The sequence below is a fragment of the Clarias gariepinus genome, chromosome 11, assembly GCF_024256425.1.
Source record: "Clarias gariepinus isolate MV-2021 ecotype Netherlands chromosome 11, CGAR_prim_01v2, whole genome shotgun sequence".
Classification (NCBI taxonomy): Eukaryota; Metazoa; Chordata; class Actinopteri; order Siluriformes; family Clariidae; genus Clarias; species Clarias gariepinus.
Genome location: NC_071110.1, coordinates 27036298 through 27051545, shown reverse-complemented (window position 1 = coordinate 27051545; position 15248 = coordinate 27036298). Strand labels below are relative to the sequence as shown.

Sequence of the window (15248 nt, the reverse complement as noted above, 5' to 3'; positions counted from 1 at the left end):
CCACTTTATCTTGTCTTCAGGGTGGCGGGGCCTGGAGCCTATCCTAACCCGGGTACCTGGAGGAAACCCACCAAGCAAGATGAGAACATGCACACAGAGACGGGAATCGAGCCTGGACCCTGGAGGTGCAAGGCGACAGTGCTAACCACTACACCACCGTGCCGCCTCACAGCTTTCTATTCGTTGGAAGACAATAAAAAAAAAACTAAATATACAGTATATGTGCGTAAGTATCTTTAAATAACGTGCTTTCTTGGTGGTTTATTGAGGGATCGAAAAGAGCACAAAGGTGCATTCTAGGCACAAGGCCAAGCAACCACATCGCAATAAATGTCATCAAAGGTCTTGACGACTATAGAACAATGACCGGGCTATCAAATAAATAAATAAATAAATAAATAAATAGTCCCCACTCTCTTCAAGGACGGCCCTCTGTGCGTTACACTTGAGAGAGTCTGAGCCATACAGCAGAACTCCCTTCTGTCTGCAGATGCTTAACTGACTGAGCGGATTGTGTGCTGCACTGCAGTAGATTGGGTTTGGCCGGGGTCACAGTCCAGAAGTGGCTGCTGGTAGACGACAGACAGATTGTTTAATGGGGGTTTCTCTACGGCAGACTTGGACCGATTTCTCCCACGGCCTGAACTGTTAAGGCCTTGGAGATCCTCCGGCTGCTCGGCACTGAGACTCAAAAGCTTTCACCCCACAACCCTGATCTGATCACAACACCACGTCAGCGTCCCAACACCGAACGGCACAACGTGATATCCAACTGGAATAGAGTGAAATAAAGATCCTGACAAGTATGAATGTCTCTCTTACAACCTGAATCATCAGGCGAGATCCTCATCATGCATGAAATATCCTGCTCACATCATTAATGTTAATATGACAGCAAGGAAGCAATCTCATTCAAAGCCGTGATGTGGAAGAGTGATGGAACAAGCTACAATGTGATATATGGCTTCCTAAGAAGCCGAACGTATGTCACAGTTAAGTGCAAAAGGACAACAGGGAACATCGATTGTTTTCTAAGGTCGATGACATTGATCATAATAATATTTATATATATACGGTACGTACCCGCCTTTTTAGTGCGACTTAACATATTTTGTCCATGGTGCAATCAAGTAACTGAATTCTTACAGGCAAAAAAAACAAACAAAAAAAAGAACGAATGAGATGTATAATATTGGTGTTATCTAGGTTAGCAGTGACCAATATTTCCTCGTTAACCCCAGCACCAGAAAGCGAGTCTTACAACAAAACAGCACATTAACACTTCAGAACAAGAGTACTGAAGCGCTCATTATGTGAGCACAGTAATGTGAGTCACTGTCTGCATGTACAGGATGCTGATAAGAGGCCAGATGAGATTCTGCCATCCATGCTTCAGGAACACGAGTGGGGTAATGAACTCCTTGTCACACATCGTTTTAACTAAAAAAAAAAATTTGCCTTTTCCGAATATAGAGTAAAAGAGATAATTACAGACGGCATAAGGTAACCTAAAAACGTAAACATGCACCGATAATGCACAGGAGCCTGTCTATCTCACGCGTCGTAATGAACACACACAGTTTGATAAGATGCATCGCCCTGACACCGGGTATTGAGCCCACAGCTCCCAGAAAACCGCCTAAGCACTTGACATCTGTGACTAGCTGTCAGACTGACACACTGCAGCCAGAACCGATCAATACAATTACACTGACGTATACGGGACACACACACAGGGATGACCTCTGACTCTTCATTGTGGGAGCAATTCTAATATCAGCAAGGGCAGAGGTCAAAAACAGTCCTGGGCTTCAATACCTGCAGTATCGATCCTTTGATGTTTAAAAAGGAGTGAAACGGGACAAATCTGTCTGTTACAGGAAACTGGAAGGAAATGGCTCCTCTGGTTTTATTATTATTATTATTATTATTATTATTATTATTATCATTACTTTTTGTCTAAAATATTATATTGTATTGTAATATTGTATTGTATACTGTATACTGGTTTGTATTGTATTATTATATACATATTACTGTATGTATTTTATATATATATATATATATATATATATATATATATATATATAATTTCTTTTTTGTATATCAGGGATTTCTTATACACTCAGTCAGTGCTATACATTATGCCGCACTGTAATATTGTAGTATTGTTGGAGGTGTAAATTTTAACGCATTACTATTTTTTTTACACAAATTAATCATATGACCAACTTCGACCCTAGTGGCTTCCCATATTCACAGCAAGGTTACCCAGCCGTGTGTGCTGATGGTGCGTTTAACGCAGATAATAAGATGACTGAGGAAACATCACCAGGTGTGCTAGAGCTTTTATAAGTGTGTAAAGTTTCCTTACAAGTTTGTTTTTATACGTTTCCTTATAAAAAGCTTCCAGATGGAAGTTGGGATGAAACCAAAGTTGCGTGCTCGTGCTACCTTGAAGGGGAAATATCTTTACAAGAATACATTAACTATAAGATGTGGGAGCGGTGGCTCAGGCAGCTAAGGCTCTAGGTTGATGGTTTTTGGATCTGATGTTCGGGTTTTGAGCCCTGCTCTCAGTGGGTTGCCAAACCCCACACTACTCAGCCACTGCATGAAAATTTTAATAATATAAAGCTGCATATATTGTTTTCTTTAATCATTCATTTCTTTATTCCAACATTGCACATTTACAGTATAATACAAGTAAATCTGAGTATTTCGAAATAGTGATTAATCGCGATTACCCATCCAGGGTGTACCTGCATAGTTCCCCGAACCCCCTTGGATAGGCTACAGGCTTTATACGACCCATCAAAGTAACAACCCCATAGAAATCATATTCTTGTAGGTAATCAATAAAAATCCAATTAGATTGTGAGACAACATAATGTAGTACAATCCCTAATTGAAATCCAACGTTCAATATCAGTAACACATCAATACACATCTGGGACTGTTTGGAGGACTACGCACCAGAAGCATCAAAAGAAAAGATCCCCTTCTTACAGAATAATAAGTACTGGCACCACATAGCTCGAATGCATTTGATTATGTGACTGGATTTCAAACGCTAGTAGGAAAGTGTGGTGTGCAGCTGCTCCCTGTAGGTGGACACTATCTGGCAAAGCTTCAAACTTCAAGTCATTACACGAGTGATCAAAGTGCTGAGCAGCTGGCCTCTAACACAATGTGAAGTGAACAGCGTGGGTTGACAAAGCTAATCAATGTGACTGCTCCACACTGCTTCATTAAAAGCCTATAAGGAACAGCACAGGGTGTACTGCACAGCCTGATCATCACACTCCTCAGTGGGGTTTTTTTTCTCCTCTGGAACGTGCAGCATCCTCGAACCTTGTGCATAATTAAAAGGAAAATAAAATAATTGCAAACACTGGTATAATGTATATTAATATAAAATAAAATGAGATAAACACACTAGTTTAGAATGTTTATATTTTCTGTAGTAAACTTTAAATAAGCACAAATAATGACCTAATATACAGGGTGTCCCAAAGTGTGCATTCTTAGACATTCGAGACATCAAATTAGATTTTCTTTTTCTTTTTCTTTCATACCAAAGAAGCTTTGAAACTAAAAATAGACAATCAACTAGAAGCAGACCGAGCGAACACCACGCGAGAATGCTTTGAGGTCATCGGGTCAAAACCAGCCCAGAACAATCGCTGCACTAAAGCCAATGTAATTTATACTCTGAAATCTATATAAGTAAAAGGAAGGTGTTGTGTGTATATCGGTCAGAACTTTGCACATTCGATGATATCTTCACGTTTCATACATTGGAGGAGGAGGAGGACCGAAATCAGTCTCAGAGAAATGTCTGTCTGTATGTCTGTCTGCATGCCAGATTTTGTCACAGCATCATGCAAAACTAGCTGGACAGAATTTAATAAACTTTTAAGACTAAACTTAATCTTTATCTGACCTCCTTTTTTCGATTTCTCATCTGTGATTTAATCTCCGATTACCAAACAGGAATTGTATTTAGATGACGATGAAAAAAAGTACAACTTAGTGTAAACAAGGCGTAAGATACTCAAATATTAATAAGTTAGAGCTCCGTCACACTGAAAGAGACAGACATTGACGTGGACTTCAACCTGAAATAATAACATCACTGGTTATATTAAACCTGGGGTCCGTTCTTCGTACGTCGCTTGACACATCCGAGATGAACCGACACATTTAAGATGAGATCATCGTGTTAATTACGATCCGGCTAAGTCGGTTCTTCGAGCACACCTGTTGTTGATGATTAGTATAGCTGGATTGAGTTGTTCAGGATTATTGCGCGTTTGTGCGTTGGTTTAAAAGGCGATATGCATCGACAGTAGAAACACTGATCATAACCGCTTTGATTGGTTGACGAAATGGAAAAAGAGCGAGCTCAATTTTTTTGTAACATGTGTTATGCGCTGAAATGCCCCCCATCCATGGATTGCCCCCCCCCCCCCTACATAATCGCTATCAAATATTACAGTATATTAGAACATAAATTTATGGGTTAATGGTTTAAAAATTTTACTGTCTCAAATTACATGAGACAATAAAATAAAATAAACAATATTAAAATAAATATGTTTTATATGGAAAAATTGAAAATATTAATATTTTTTTTAAAATACAATATACTTTTATACTGTATACTTTTATATTGTTTATTTTATATGAAAAATTAGTTTCATCCAATTTTCCATTATTAAAAATATTTCTTTTAATTATATATAATTATACGTACGAAGACGTACGAAGAACCAACCCCTGATCAGCTTATTTTTATTTTTATTCTTTTAACTAGAGTTATTCTACAAACTCTCTTTTTACTACTTCACCTACAGTAGTAAAAACTAAAATTATCTCTGTTTGCCATCCTGTGGATGTAACGAATGTTCATGAGAAAGGAAATTTTAATGGAAATGATCCAAAATTAAGTAAATAAAGTAAAATATTAAGTGTTGATTTAGTGAAGCGTTCAGTAAAGAGTTTTTTTTTGTTTGTTTGTTTGTTTTTAATGATTTTAAGAGTCTCAGGAGCCATGATTATATAAACATTGTAGAGAGGTTTGTATATTCTGGTTTCTTAAAAACATGCCTGTGTTTATTTGTTTGTATGTTTAACTGATTGATTGTTTGATTATGTCTTACTAACATAAACATAAACAAACATGAAAGACTAGTGAGGGACCAACCGTAAACAGGAGCTAGCTTTGATTCATGGCCATTCAATAACATCGAATGTAACTTTAAATTTTTTTGTCTAAAATAACATGATGTCATCATTAATTTAAAAAATATCCAGTAATTGGTAAATCAAAGTACTATAAGGGAAACAACATATTTCAGGGTGGCATTGTGTCACACACGCTGAGTATTTTCTCGTGATACTGTAGCACTAAGCGCGTTATTCTCTACACTCTTATTATTTATTTATCTGGCATTATTTCCAGCTGAAAATCACAGGTTTATATTCAAGGTCTCATTCTGATACAATTTCGTTTCTTTAGTAAAAGCATTCTGATTTATATGATGGAAGCTCCATTTCATTTAAAGATAATAATAAACATATAATTTAACAACAAAAATCTGAAAAAAAAAAATTGTTAATGGTGAATTTGTGAAGGTTTTCCCTCAGGCAAGGTTTCTTTAACATTTATGGAAAAAGTAGGTTTTCTGGCATCAAAACATCTTTGACGACATGTCTTTATTGGTTTCACCTTGTAACCTACTGTAGCTACTATAAAATAACTTACAGAAAATTACTTACTCGTTATTTTGAACAGTCGCATAGGTCTCTGTTGTGTGTGAGATGCAAAAGCCATAGGAAAAACTTTCTTCTTTTTTAAATACCTGCAATTTTTAAAATAAAAAGCGTTCGCTATGGTTCATGGTGTTGGCTTAGCACTGGTCTTTGGCCTTTACCTCCCCTAGTTGGACTACAGAGGTTCCTAGATGGATGGATGGATGGATGGATGGATGGTTCATGATGTTTTCGGGAGATAAAGATCCTCTTCCAGCGCGGGTCTCGGGTTGGTGGCTATTAATAAAAACACAAAACCTTCTTATTTTAAAACTAAGTGAAACAAAGCAACATATTAATGGTAGTAATGTTCCTGTAATTATCTTCGAAAGTGTTTTTTTTTTCATGACTTTTTCTTACTATAAAGAATGATTAATATCATTTAGCTGGACACATAAACAATCTAAAAGTTTTAATAAGCCACTAAGAACTTGTACAGATTATAACAGACTACACACTTCACTACACACTGCTTAAACTAAACAAATAATACCACCGTACTGTAAGTCCAGCATCACCGGGGTTATTATGGAACTCTAGACCTGAGGCATGAATATGATAATGTTATAGAATAGAATAGAAATGTTCATAATTGCATGGTTGTTTCGGTACCTTGTAACCGTACGCAGAACCGCTCCGTCAGTATCGGTAATGTAACTGATCATTTGCAGCATGTACATCTGTTTTCATTTCAGAAGAGTGCACTTTCATCAGCTGTGTCTCAGAGAGTGAGGGAGCCGACAGAGGCCACAGAAACCGCTCTGCTGCAGGTGGTCGTACAGTGCGAGCTCATTCCAAGCAACACATCTGCTCTTTCACAGCCCTCTGCCTGCAATGTTAACGTGTCCTTAGTACGGAGCAATTAACCGCTATTGAGGCAACTCCAAACGCAGAAGAGCGTTCTTATTCTGAATAAAATCTTCTGCTATTTACTGCTCAAAGACCTAAAGCTTCCTGTAATCATTTTTTTTTTTCCCTAAGGACATGTGAAGTACTAGAGATTATGAAACGCTATATAAGCGCAACCATCCTGCACAACTCGGAGCATTTCATCTATTCCACGCTGTAGTGCGAAACAGCCGTGGCCTCCCCGATGAGGATTTGCTCCTCCAGAAGAAAGGTAATGGTTTTATTGTGATTAATGCCCAAACCTTATAGCCACATTTGTCTTATTTTACCGTCTCCGAGTTCTCCGGTCCATCTATTTGCTGCTGAGCGCCGCATGCCATCCCCCTTGACAACTGTGTAAAGGTAAATAACGAGCAGGTCGACTCTCGCCGAAGGTACCTCATGCCAGCACCCTGGATTTGCATTATTCATCTTTATTACAGCGCTGTCTGTGCGGCTCATAGAGACCTGACATCACCCCATTCGCTCTCACACGCTTAGTTCATTAGCAACAGCTCCGGCAAACCCACGGCTCACCTTTAAGCAAATCGTTTACAGCTCCAATGTCACTGCGGGCCTCATAAAGGCAGCTTTCATCTACAAAAAGAAAGTCAGTCTCATAGTGGCCCCTAATAATATGCATTGCATCTTTTATCATTGCAAGTATGAGGATTTTACTCAGAAGCTCAGCTGCATATTAAATATGCTTTTCCTAAGGCTGGAATCTCAAAGCCAAATAAATGGCATGGGAATTTCATATGCAGCAAAACATAAAGAATGTTCTTCATGAAAGTAATATGTGCCTACTGTAGATGAATAACTTTGCGTGCCGGGTATGAGAGCCCAAGAGGATTTCTATTCGAGAGATGACTGAATCATTTTGATAGCTCAAGAGGCTGAACATTTTGCCCCCGAGAGTAGTCATTCCCAAACCTGAACTTGTATTACCATCACGATGCATACGCGTATTCTGCCGTGTGATATTTCTGCTGACTCTGTCCAACACATCTCTGATCCAAGTAATTATCTGATTAGAAAGCCATTCTTAGGTCACTGTGGGTATGTGAACACAAGGGAAACACTTAAATGAGAAGGGTGGGAGTACTCCAGCACTCCAGCACCAGGGTTGTTAATTACTGCCCTGGATTTGCAATGTTGCCAACCTCGCAGGTTGTGTGGCATGAAATAGCAAAGATTAAAAGCAATATTAATAAGGTTGGAAGCAGCTGAAAGAAAGCTTGTTTTAAGGGCCCAAGCACTATGACGTCAGCCCTACAGTATGTCTTTATAGTGTGTTAGGGGCCCACAGGTATTTTTCCCACCATTTGGGGCTTTTGGGCATCTTAATGAGTAATAATGAGTAATAGCCTCTGAGTCTGGGCCCTGGGCGTGGCCCTCACACGAGATTTTGCTTCATAGCTCATACACACTTGAGCTCATTGACCTGAACCACTTTCACCAGTGCATGTCATGGGCGCAACTCAACAAGAAGTCATCATTTTGGGTTGTATACAAAACGCACCCAAAGGATTTCGATGCACTCTTTCTTTATACGATGTGATCACAAGACATTGAGAGATTTTTGACATCTTTAAAGGGTCAGCCGTGACATTGTCTCAAACTTGTGCCGAAAAGTGATCATACTAAGTGATGCACATTGAGTAACATCAAAGCGTGATGTTTTTTTTCCAGCGTGTGTTTTTTTCTTTTTGGAGGTCAGAACATGAAATTCCATCTTTTCTAAAATGATGTCATAATGGTATTGGGATATCCCCTTTAACTGCATGTGCCCACTGTGTGTCTCTGGTGTGCCTGTGTGGCGATGGCACAGGGTGCTTGGGCACGCTCTTTGTTGCTTGCAGCTACTGTGAATTTTATTATTATAATAATAATAATTCTGAAAATTGGCATATCCAAATCATTATCTAATGTTTTTCTCTTTTCGCCACCAGTAACCAGGCCAAATAAATCCGCTGTGACCCCTGAGGGGGAAAAAATGCATTGGTCATCTCGAACAATGAGGATCTGATTCTGTAAACCAAACATGTTCCTGAGGTGATTACCCACAGCCTTTCTTCGTCCTGAGCCCTATCGGTCCTTCGCTTGAGATGAAGCAGCTTCTAGATAGAAGCTGGCATTCCAAACAGTGCGAAGAAAGAATAGGCTGTCTGATGCTTAATCACTGCAGAAAACCCAGGACTCTGAATACCCTGCACACGCCAGGCCCAATTAGCCAGGTGTATACAGGCTGCCAGTCCAGGAGAGGCAAGGGGCAGCTGATGCACTGCACTAACGTTTGCTCTTCTCTGGCTGCCCAATCAATACTGAGCAGATGTGCAAGACACCAGGTCTTGGCTGCTGCTGCTGGGATGCGGACCAGGCAGCGGGTTGATAAAGCGATCGCAGCATCTCAGAGATCATTAAAAGTGCCAAATATTACTGTGTTCCATTTGCATAATGCTTTACAGTTAAACAGTTCAGTAGCACTTCTTCTATTGTATTTCATTTTCCTCACCGTAGGCTCTGTTGTAGCCCCTGTGTGGCGAGCTCGTCGGTGTCAGAATGATTGGTCACAAGCGAGAAGGGGGTTGAAGCGGAGGCGCTCGGCACATTATGAATCCAAGATATCATATCCAGTGAAGCGAGGCACAGGGCCCTTCCATCCTTTCATTCTTTATGGCTGACAGTAAGACCTGAACTCTCCACAAAAGGCCTGCAGGATTTATGAGCAGTATGGATTACCAGCCCAAGCCAAATGGAGATGGCCAGAAGAATCGTGTTGTGGGGAGCAGCTGCTATCAACGGAGATTGCCTCATTGATTTGTGATGAATACCTCCAACCACGCTCTTTTCATTTTCCATCACTGCCAACTCTTCTCCATACAAGTAGGCTGAAAGCTTGTATTATAAAGCCTTGTGAGTCAGAGTGCTAATAGGACGGCGATAATGCCGAGCTCCGCGCATGTGCTGGCGCCGTCAGCGTGCTCGCCGAGTAGGAACCGAGTTGGCACGAAGAACAGACACAGCAACCTGGCTGTAATCTTATAACCACCGTGGTTATAAGAACAGACATCGGAGCTCTGGCCCAGCTGGACTGAGATGACCATGTGACCAATCTGTCAGTCGGATAAGGGTATAACCGGTGTGACGTGATCAGAAATGACAAAGAAAGTGCGTCGCTTGTCACAGAACACAGAAGCTAAAAGAGCACAGGCACTCCGGTGTTGAATATACACAGTACACACTGAACGGGAAGATTCTGCGACGAGTACGGACAGAACAGAAGGGTAATAACAACATGGATCGGCTTATAGATACAGTACTGCGGGATGTGGTGGTGGGAGGGGGATAGGTGTCCAGGCACAAGCTCTCCGGCACCCTGGCACCTGGGGAGTACCGGAGTGCCGTTTTCATCTTAGGGGTGTGACAATAACACTCATTTGCAAATGAGGCAGTCGGAAAAAGAGGCTGTTCAGAACAATTAGTAGGGTATACATGCTCTGAATAGTCCTTGATTGGCTTGCTGGAATGCAGAAAGAGACATGCATTTGCAATCACTGCAAAATATTCAGTAGGACAAGAATTCGGGATTGAGTTACAGTATACTAGAACAACTGCACCCATGCTTTACCATGGCTGAGCATACAGTAGCTGCCCTGGTATCATCTACTGTACATCATTTCTGTACCTGTATTACCCTACATTATAGATGCACTTTGGCAATGAACAAGCAAAGAGCATCTGTTGCATGGGTACAAGTGCGGTCTCAATCCATTGATGGATCTTCACTCACTCATCAGATATTGTTTGGGTGGTGGAACATCTTTAGCAGATATTATGCAGAGCAACAGATGGGAAAGAGATATTAATTGTAAATCTAAACCTATATGGTTGATGTACATTAAAAAGGGGTGGCATGGTGGCGTCGCGGTTAGCACTGTCGCCTCGCACTGTCGCCTCGCACCTCCAATGTCTGGGTTCAATTCCCGCCTCAGGCCTGTGTGCATGGAGATTGCATTTTCTCCTCGTGTCTGGTGGGTTTCCTCCATCAGTCCAAAAACAAGCAGATTAGATTTATTGCCGTTCCCAAATTGCCTGTAGTGTGTGAATGTTGACCGGAGGTTGAAAGAATGGGAAAACATACAGTACAATGGTAATCAACATTGGCCTTCACGGTCCCTATCTGGACTACAGCATGCTGACTGTGACATCATCTAAAGCAAACTGCTTTTCGTCTGCAGCAGACAGTCGGACAGAAAGGATGATCAGAGCGACAAGAGAGAGTGGCATCTAAATGGGCATTTTATATACAATATGTTATCACATAAAAAAATATAATAATTAAAAGGGGTTATAAATTGTCCTTAGCTTTGTAACATTCATGCATTGGTTGGCCTGTCTGACTGTCTTAAATCGATGTATTTTGCCCATAGGTGTAGTGTTAGAGGAGCACATTGCACTAATGCACTAATTTCTTAAAAATATTTGAATTCAGATACATTTTGAAGATCCAATCATCAGTAAAGCGTACAGTATGCCATGCAAGAGAATCAGTAAAAACAAATGGAATATTCTACTTGTCAAATTCTGCATTGGGTCAAATGCAAGACATCCCATTTCAAAAAATGCCAGCAGCCATTCAGCAGCACAGTGAATACAGCTGCATCGCAAGCCGACGTTAACTAATAAAAGATAAAAAGGTTGTATTTTTTATTATATTAAAAAAATATAAAGTTGCATTACTGATGTGCAATATTCTCCACATGATAAAACTATCCATACAGTCCGATTAACATTTGTGCATATACTAGGTGACGTCAATAAGATGAATTGCTTATTTTCCCAAAGTAGCACAACACACAGTGTTTACTTCCTCATACAGAGCAATTTGCTATGTGCTTTTTTTTTATTATTGCCGAACCACATTTTTATTCATTCATACTCTTTTATATATATATATATTTATTTATTTTTTACTGTTCTGGAGCATTTTGGGAGTTCATATTATCAGTGATGAAATGAAATAGAATTGAAACCCTCACCACATTATATATGCGTGTCTTTTTATGTGGAGGATCCACTATATACTGTAACAACCTGTGTACATTGTTACTATAGTAATGATGGTGTGTTAGAACAAGTGCGCCAGTAGAAACATGTGATTTGCCTGGTAGCCAGCGCTGTTGTTGGAGCATCTGTTACATAAAACAGATTCCACAATTCAACAGCGCTGTGCTATAAACTAAAACTGCAAGAACATTATACTGTGCTATACGTTTGATTTATGGGATTGAGGCTGCTGACTTCTGGAAGGAGAGGAATGGGCACATAAAGCACCCCTGCACCCTGACCCATGATTTCTACCATATTTCATTACAATCTTTGTTTTACTGTGCGTGTGTGCGTGTGTGTGTGTGCGTACAGCCACATGAGACCATAACATCCTAAATAATTGGAAGAAAATACAGGCTGTGGCATAACCAGGTCAAGTGCGGATATGCAGGCTACACTGGAAAAAAAGCAAAGTACAGAGGAGTTTTTAAAATACGCTGCATAATTAGATCCTGTGCATCATCAAGCTTTTATCATCCTACGGCCAATATCTATTTAAAAGACAACAAAATGCAAACAAAACGCGTCTAGCTTGGCGCACGTTTTTTTTCTCTCCTTAATATAGTCTCCTGATATCTGGCAGAGCACTTGATCATGGAGACGTTTTCAGAGATTATCCACAAGGGAACTCTCGGTGGATTTGAATGCATTTAAGACGTTATCATCCACAGTACCCGGATAAAAATCTGGAAGGGCACCTACAGTAGTATAGTACCATGGGACTGCAAGTCCACTTTACTGAAAATGTGTGTTTAATGTTAATAAGACCCACATAGACGAACAAATTAGAGGCAACTTCTATGCACTTCATTTCTTACCTTCTACTGAGACATGCAGTTACCCGAGGGAAGTATTATTTTCAACTGGATGCACAATATTTCTATGAAAGAAGATATGTTTACAGCTTTATTACTGTACATATATACAGTATATGAGAGTAGAGATGTCATGGATTGCATGTGTTCAGAGTGAGAGGCTGTGAAACACAGCGCCTAAGTTATTAATCTCAGATTTAATCAAGGGGACGAACTCACAGGCTCTTAACATACCGTAAATTCCATTATGTCAAGGTGTATTGTAGCGTGTAACGGGGCGGCCGTTCCACACCGTGGGTCTGGTATAGCCTCTTGTGCCGAAGGAGACAAGGGCATTGATGAATTGATGGTGGAGTGAAAGAACTGACAGGCAGGGCAGCTGAGAGGGCTGATAGAGGCTGACGTGACCAGGGCACCACCTGGTGCAGGGGGCTAATAGATTAACCTCCGCTGGGCTGCTCTCAATAGGAACGGTCTGCATCAGAGGCAGGATCTGCCCAGCGCCAGCGGGGAGCGATGTGTCAACCTCCTCTGACACTCCCATAATCACAGTAAAACCCTGGGGAGAGCTCAACTGGAACTGCTGTGGATTTACTCACTTCCGGGGGAGACAACAGCCTCTGATAGTCACCTACTCACTCAATGCATGTTACATTCTTAAATCTGTGCCGGTTCTTGCACCATATGTCCAGTGGATTGAAGAAAAACACCACCGTATTGACCTTTCGCTGTTGTCTTAGAGCTGTGATGTTTATGCCAGTGTCATCCATATTTGTAAGGTGGGACCTGCTTTTTGCTGCCTCTCACTGTAAGGTAAGGATTAATGATGCATTAGTTGGAGTGCTTTTCAAGGTAAGAGGGAGATCGAGTGCCTGAAGCCGGTGCATCCCACAATAAAGGTGGAAAATATTATAAATGGGTTATCCAGCTACTTTCTCTGCACTTCACACATACGCAGATGTCATGACTGATCATAATTTGCAGACCTTATGTCGTAAGTTCTAGGCTGCTCTGGTCAAGATTATTTTAAAGAGCAAACAAAGCAAACTTCAGTATACCCCTTTATAAAGAAAAAAAATTCAGGAAATGTCATAATAAGATAAGAGTTTGTATATATTTGTTTGTTTTATCTTTTAAACATAATTGCATGCAATAATTAACGCATAAATAATAATGATATGCATACTTGCAGCAACATTTTAATACTCCGCAAGCCTAAGTGTAAATTATTCTTGTTATATTTGCAGTAAAACAACATTCCATAAATACTGAACACTTGTAGCCCCATAAATGTTGCGCATTAATATAATGAAATAACGTATGCACAATGATAGCTTATTATAGCATAAAAGGAACCAAGATAGGGACACAGAAAAAAAATATTATACAATATATACAAATCATTTGAATAGTTCAGATATTTAGGTATATTAAATATATTATACGTACTTGCGCACTGCTAATTATATCTATTTATTGGTTTATATATAATATGTCTAATGTATTTAAATATCTGTACTATTCAAGGATGCACACGAAATTATTATAAATATATCAAATTAAAAAAATGTGTAGATTTTATAAATATAGTATATACACACATTTGCATGTTATATATTTGTAATGATTTTGTACACATCCTTTGAATAATACAGATATTTAAACGTATTTGTCAGACATTTTTATTAGCAGGTGAAAAGCATCGCTACTGAGATCAGAACCATATCTGGGCTGAAACTTGGTTTAATCTTATTTATTTGTTTATCCCAATTTCTGCTGAATAAATCATCTTGCAAATTAGTTTGACACCCACAAACCTGAGTTGGAAACCTTGAATCATCTTTTGCAAGTAAATATACTGTGAAGGATGCTGAGTAAAACTTTTGGCACCGGGGTACAGCACAAGAACCTGTTACAACTACAGTATATGAGGACTATGAGGACACAGCAAACATGATTCACAATTAACTCACCACAATTAAGAAAGCATAACGAATCACTCTGTGTGTGTGTGTGTGTATGTGTGTGTGTGTAAGAGATTCTTCTCTTTTGATCCTATTCTCATCATACATACGTACTGTACATGCATACATAGATTATATAAAACGGTGTGTGTGTGTGTGTGTGTGTGTTTGTGTCGCTCTTGTGCCTAGGTATGTCATTGCAAATAAAAACACGTGTTAAACCACAAAGAGACAGCAAGCGATCAGCATCACACCGAACCCCGTTCATTCACCCGCGCCTCCTCCGGTACAGATATCAGGTATCACCTGCGCTCCTCTTTAAACGCCTTACCTTTCCCCGGTGCGATCATCACTACGGTGATCAGGAGGAGCATGCTCGAGCTGAAACACACCGATGCTCCCTGCATGCTTTGGTTTTCCCTTTGGATGAAGCGGTGGGTAGAAACACTTTGCTCAAATAAACAGGCGCCGCTCTTCTAAAACACACACACACGCACATACACACACACGCGCGCACGCTCACTCAGTCGCTCGCGCGCAGTGGGACCTCCGATCTCCCCCGGCTGAGATCTGATCTGATCGGATCGGGTCTCTCAACTCTAATAAAAGTAGCGCGGGCGCGGAATGATTAAACGCGCGCGCGCTCGCTAAG

General features: G+C 40.2%; 1 protein-coding gene across 1 annotated transcript in view; it reads right to left on the bottom strand.

The window, feature by feature from the left end:
- The window catches only part of sez6b (seizure related 6 homolog b), a 206808-nt gene extending 191560 nt beyond the window's left edge, over positions 1-15248 (bottom strand). Inside the window, exon 1 of the mRNA XM_053507506.1 lies at positions 14928-15248. Coding sequence (XP_053363481.1) covers positions 14928-15003 — 76 coding nt within the window. The 5' untranslated portion in view covers positions 15004-15248. The remainder of the gene's footprint in view (positions 1-14927) is intronic.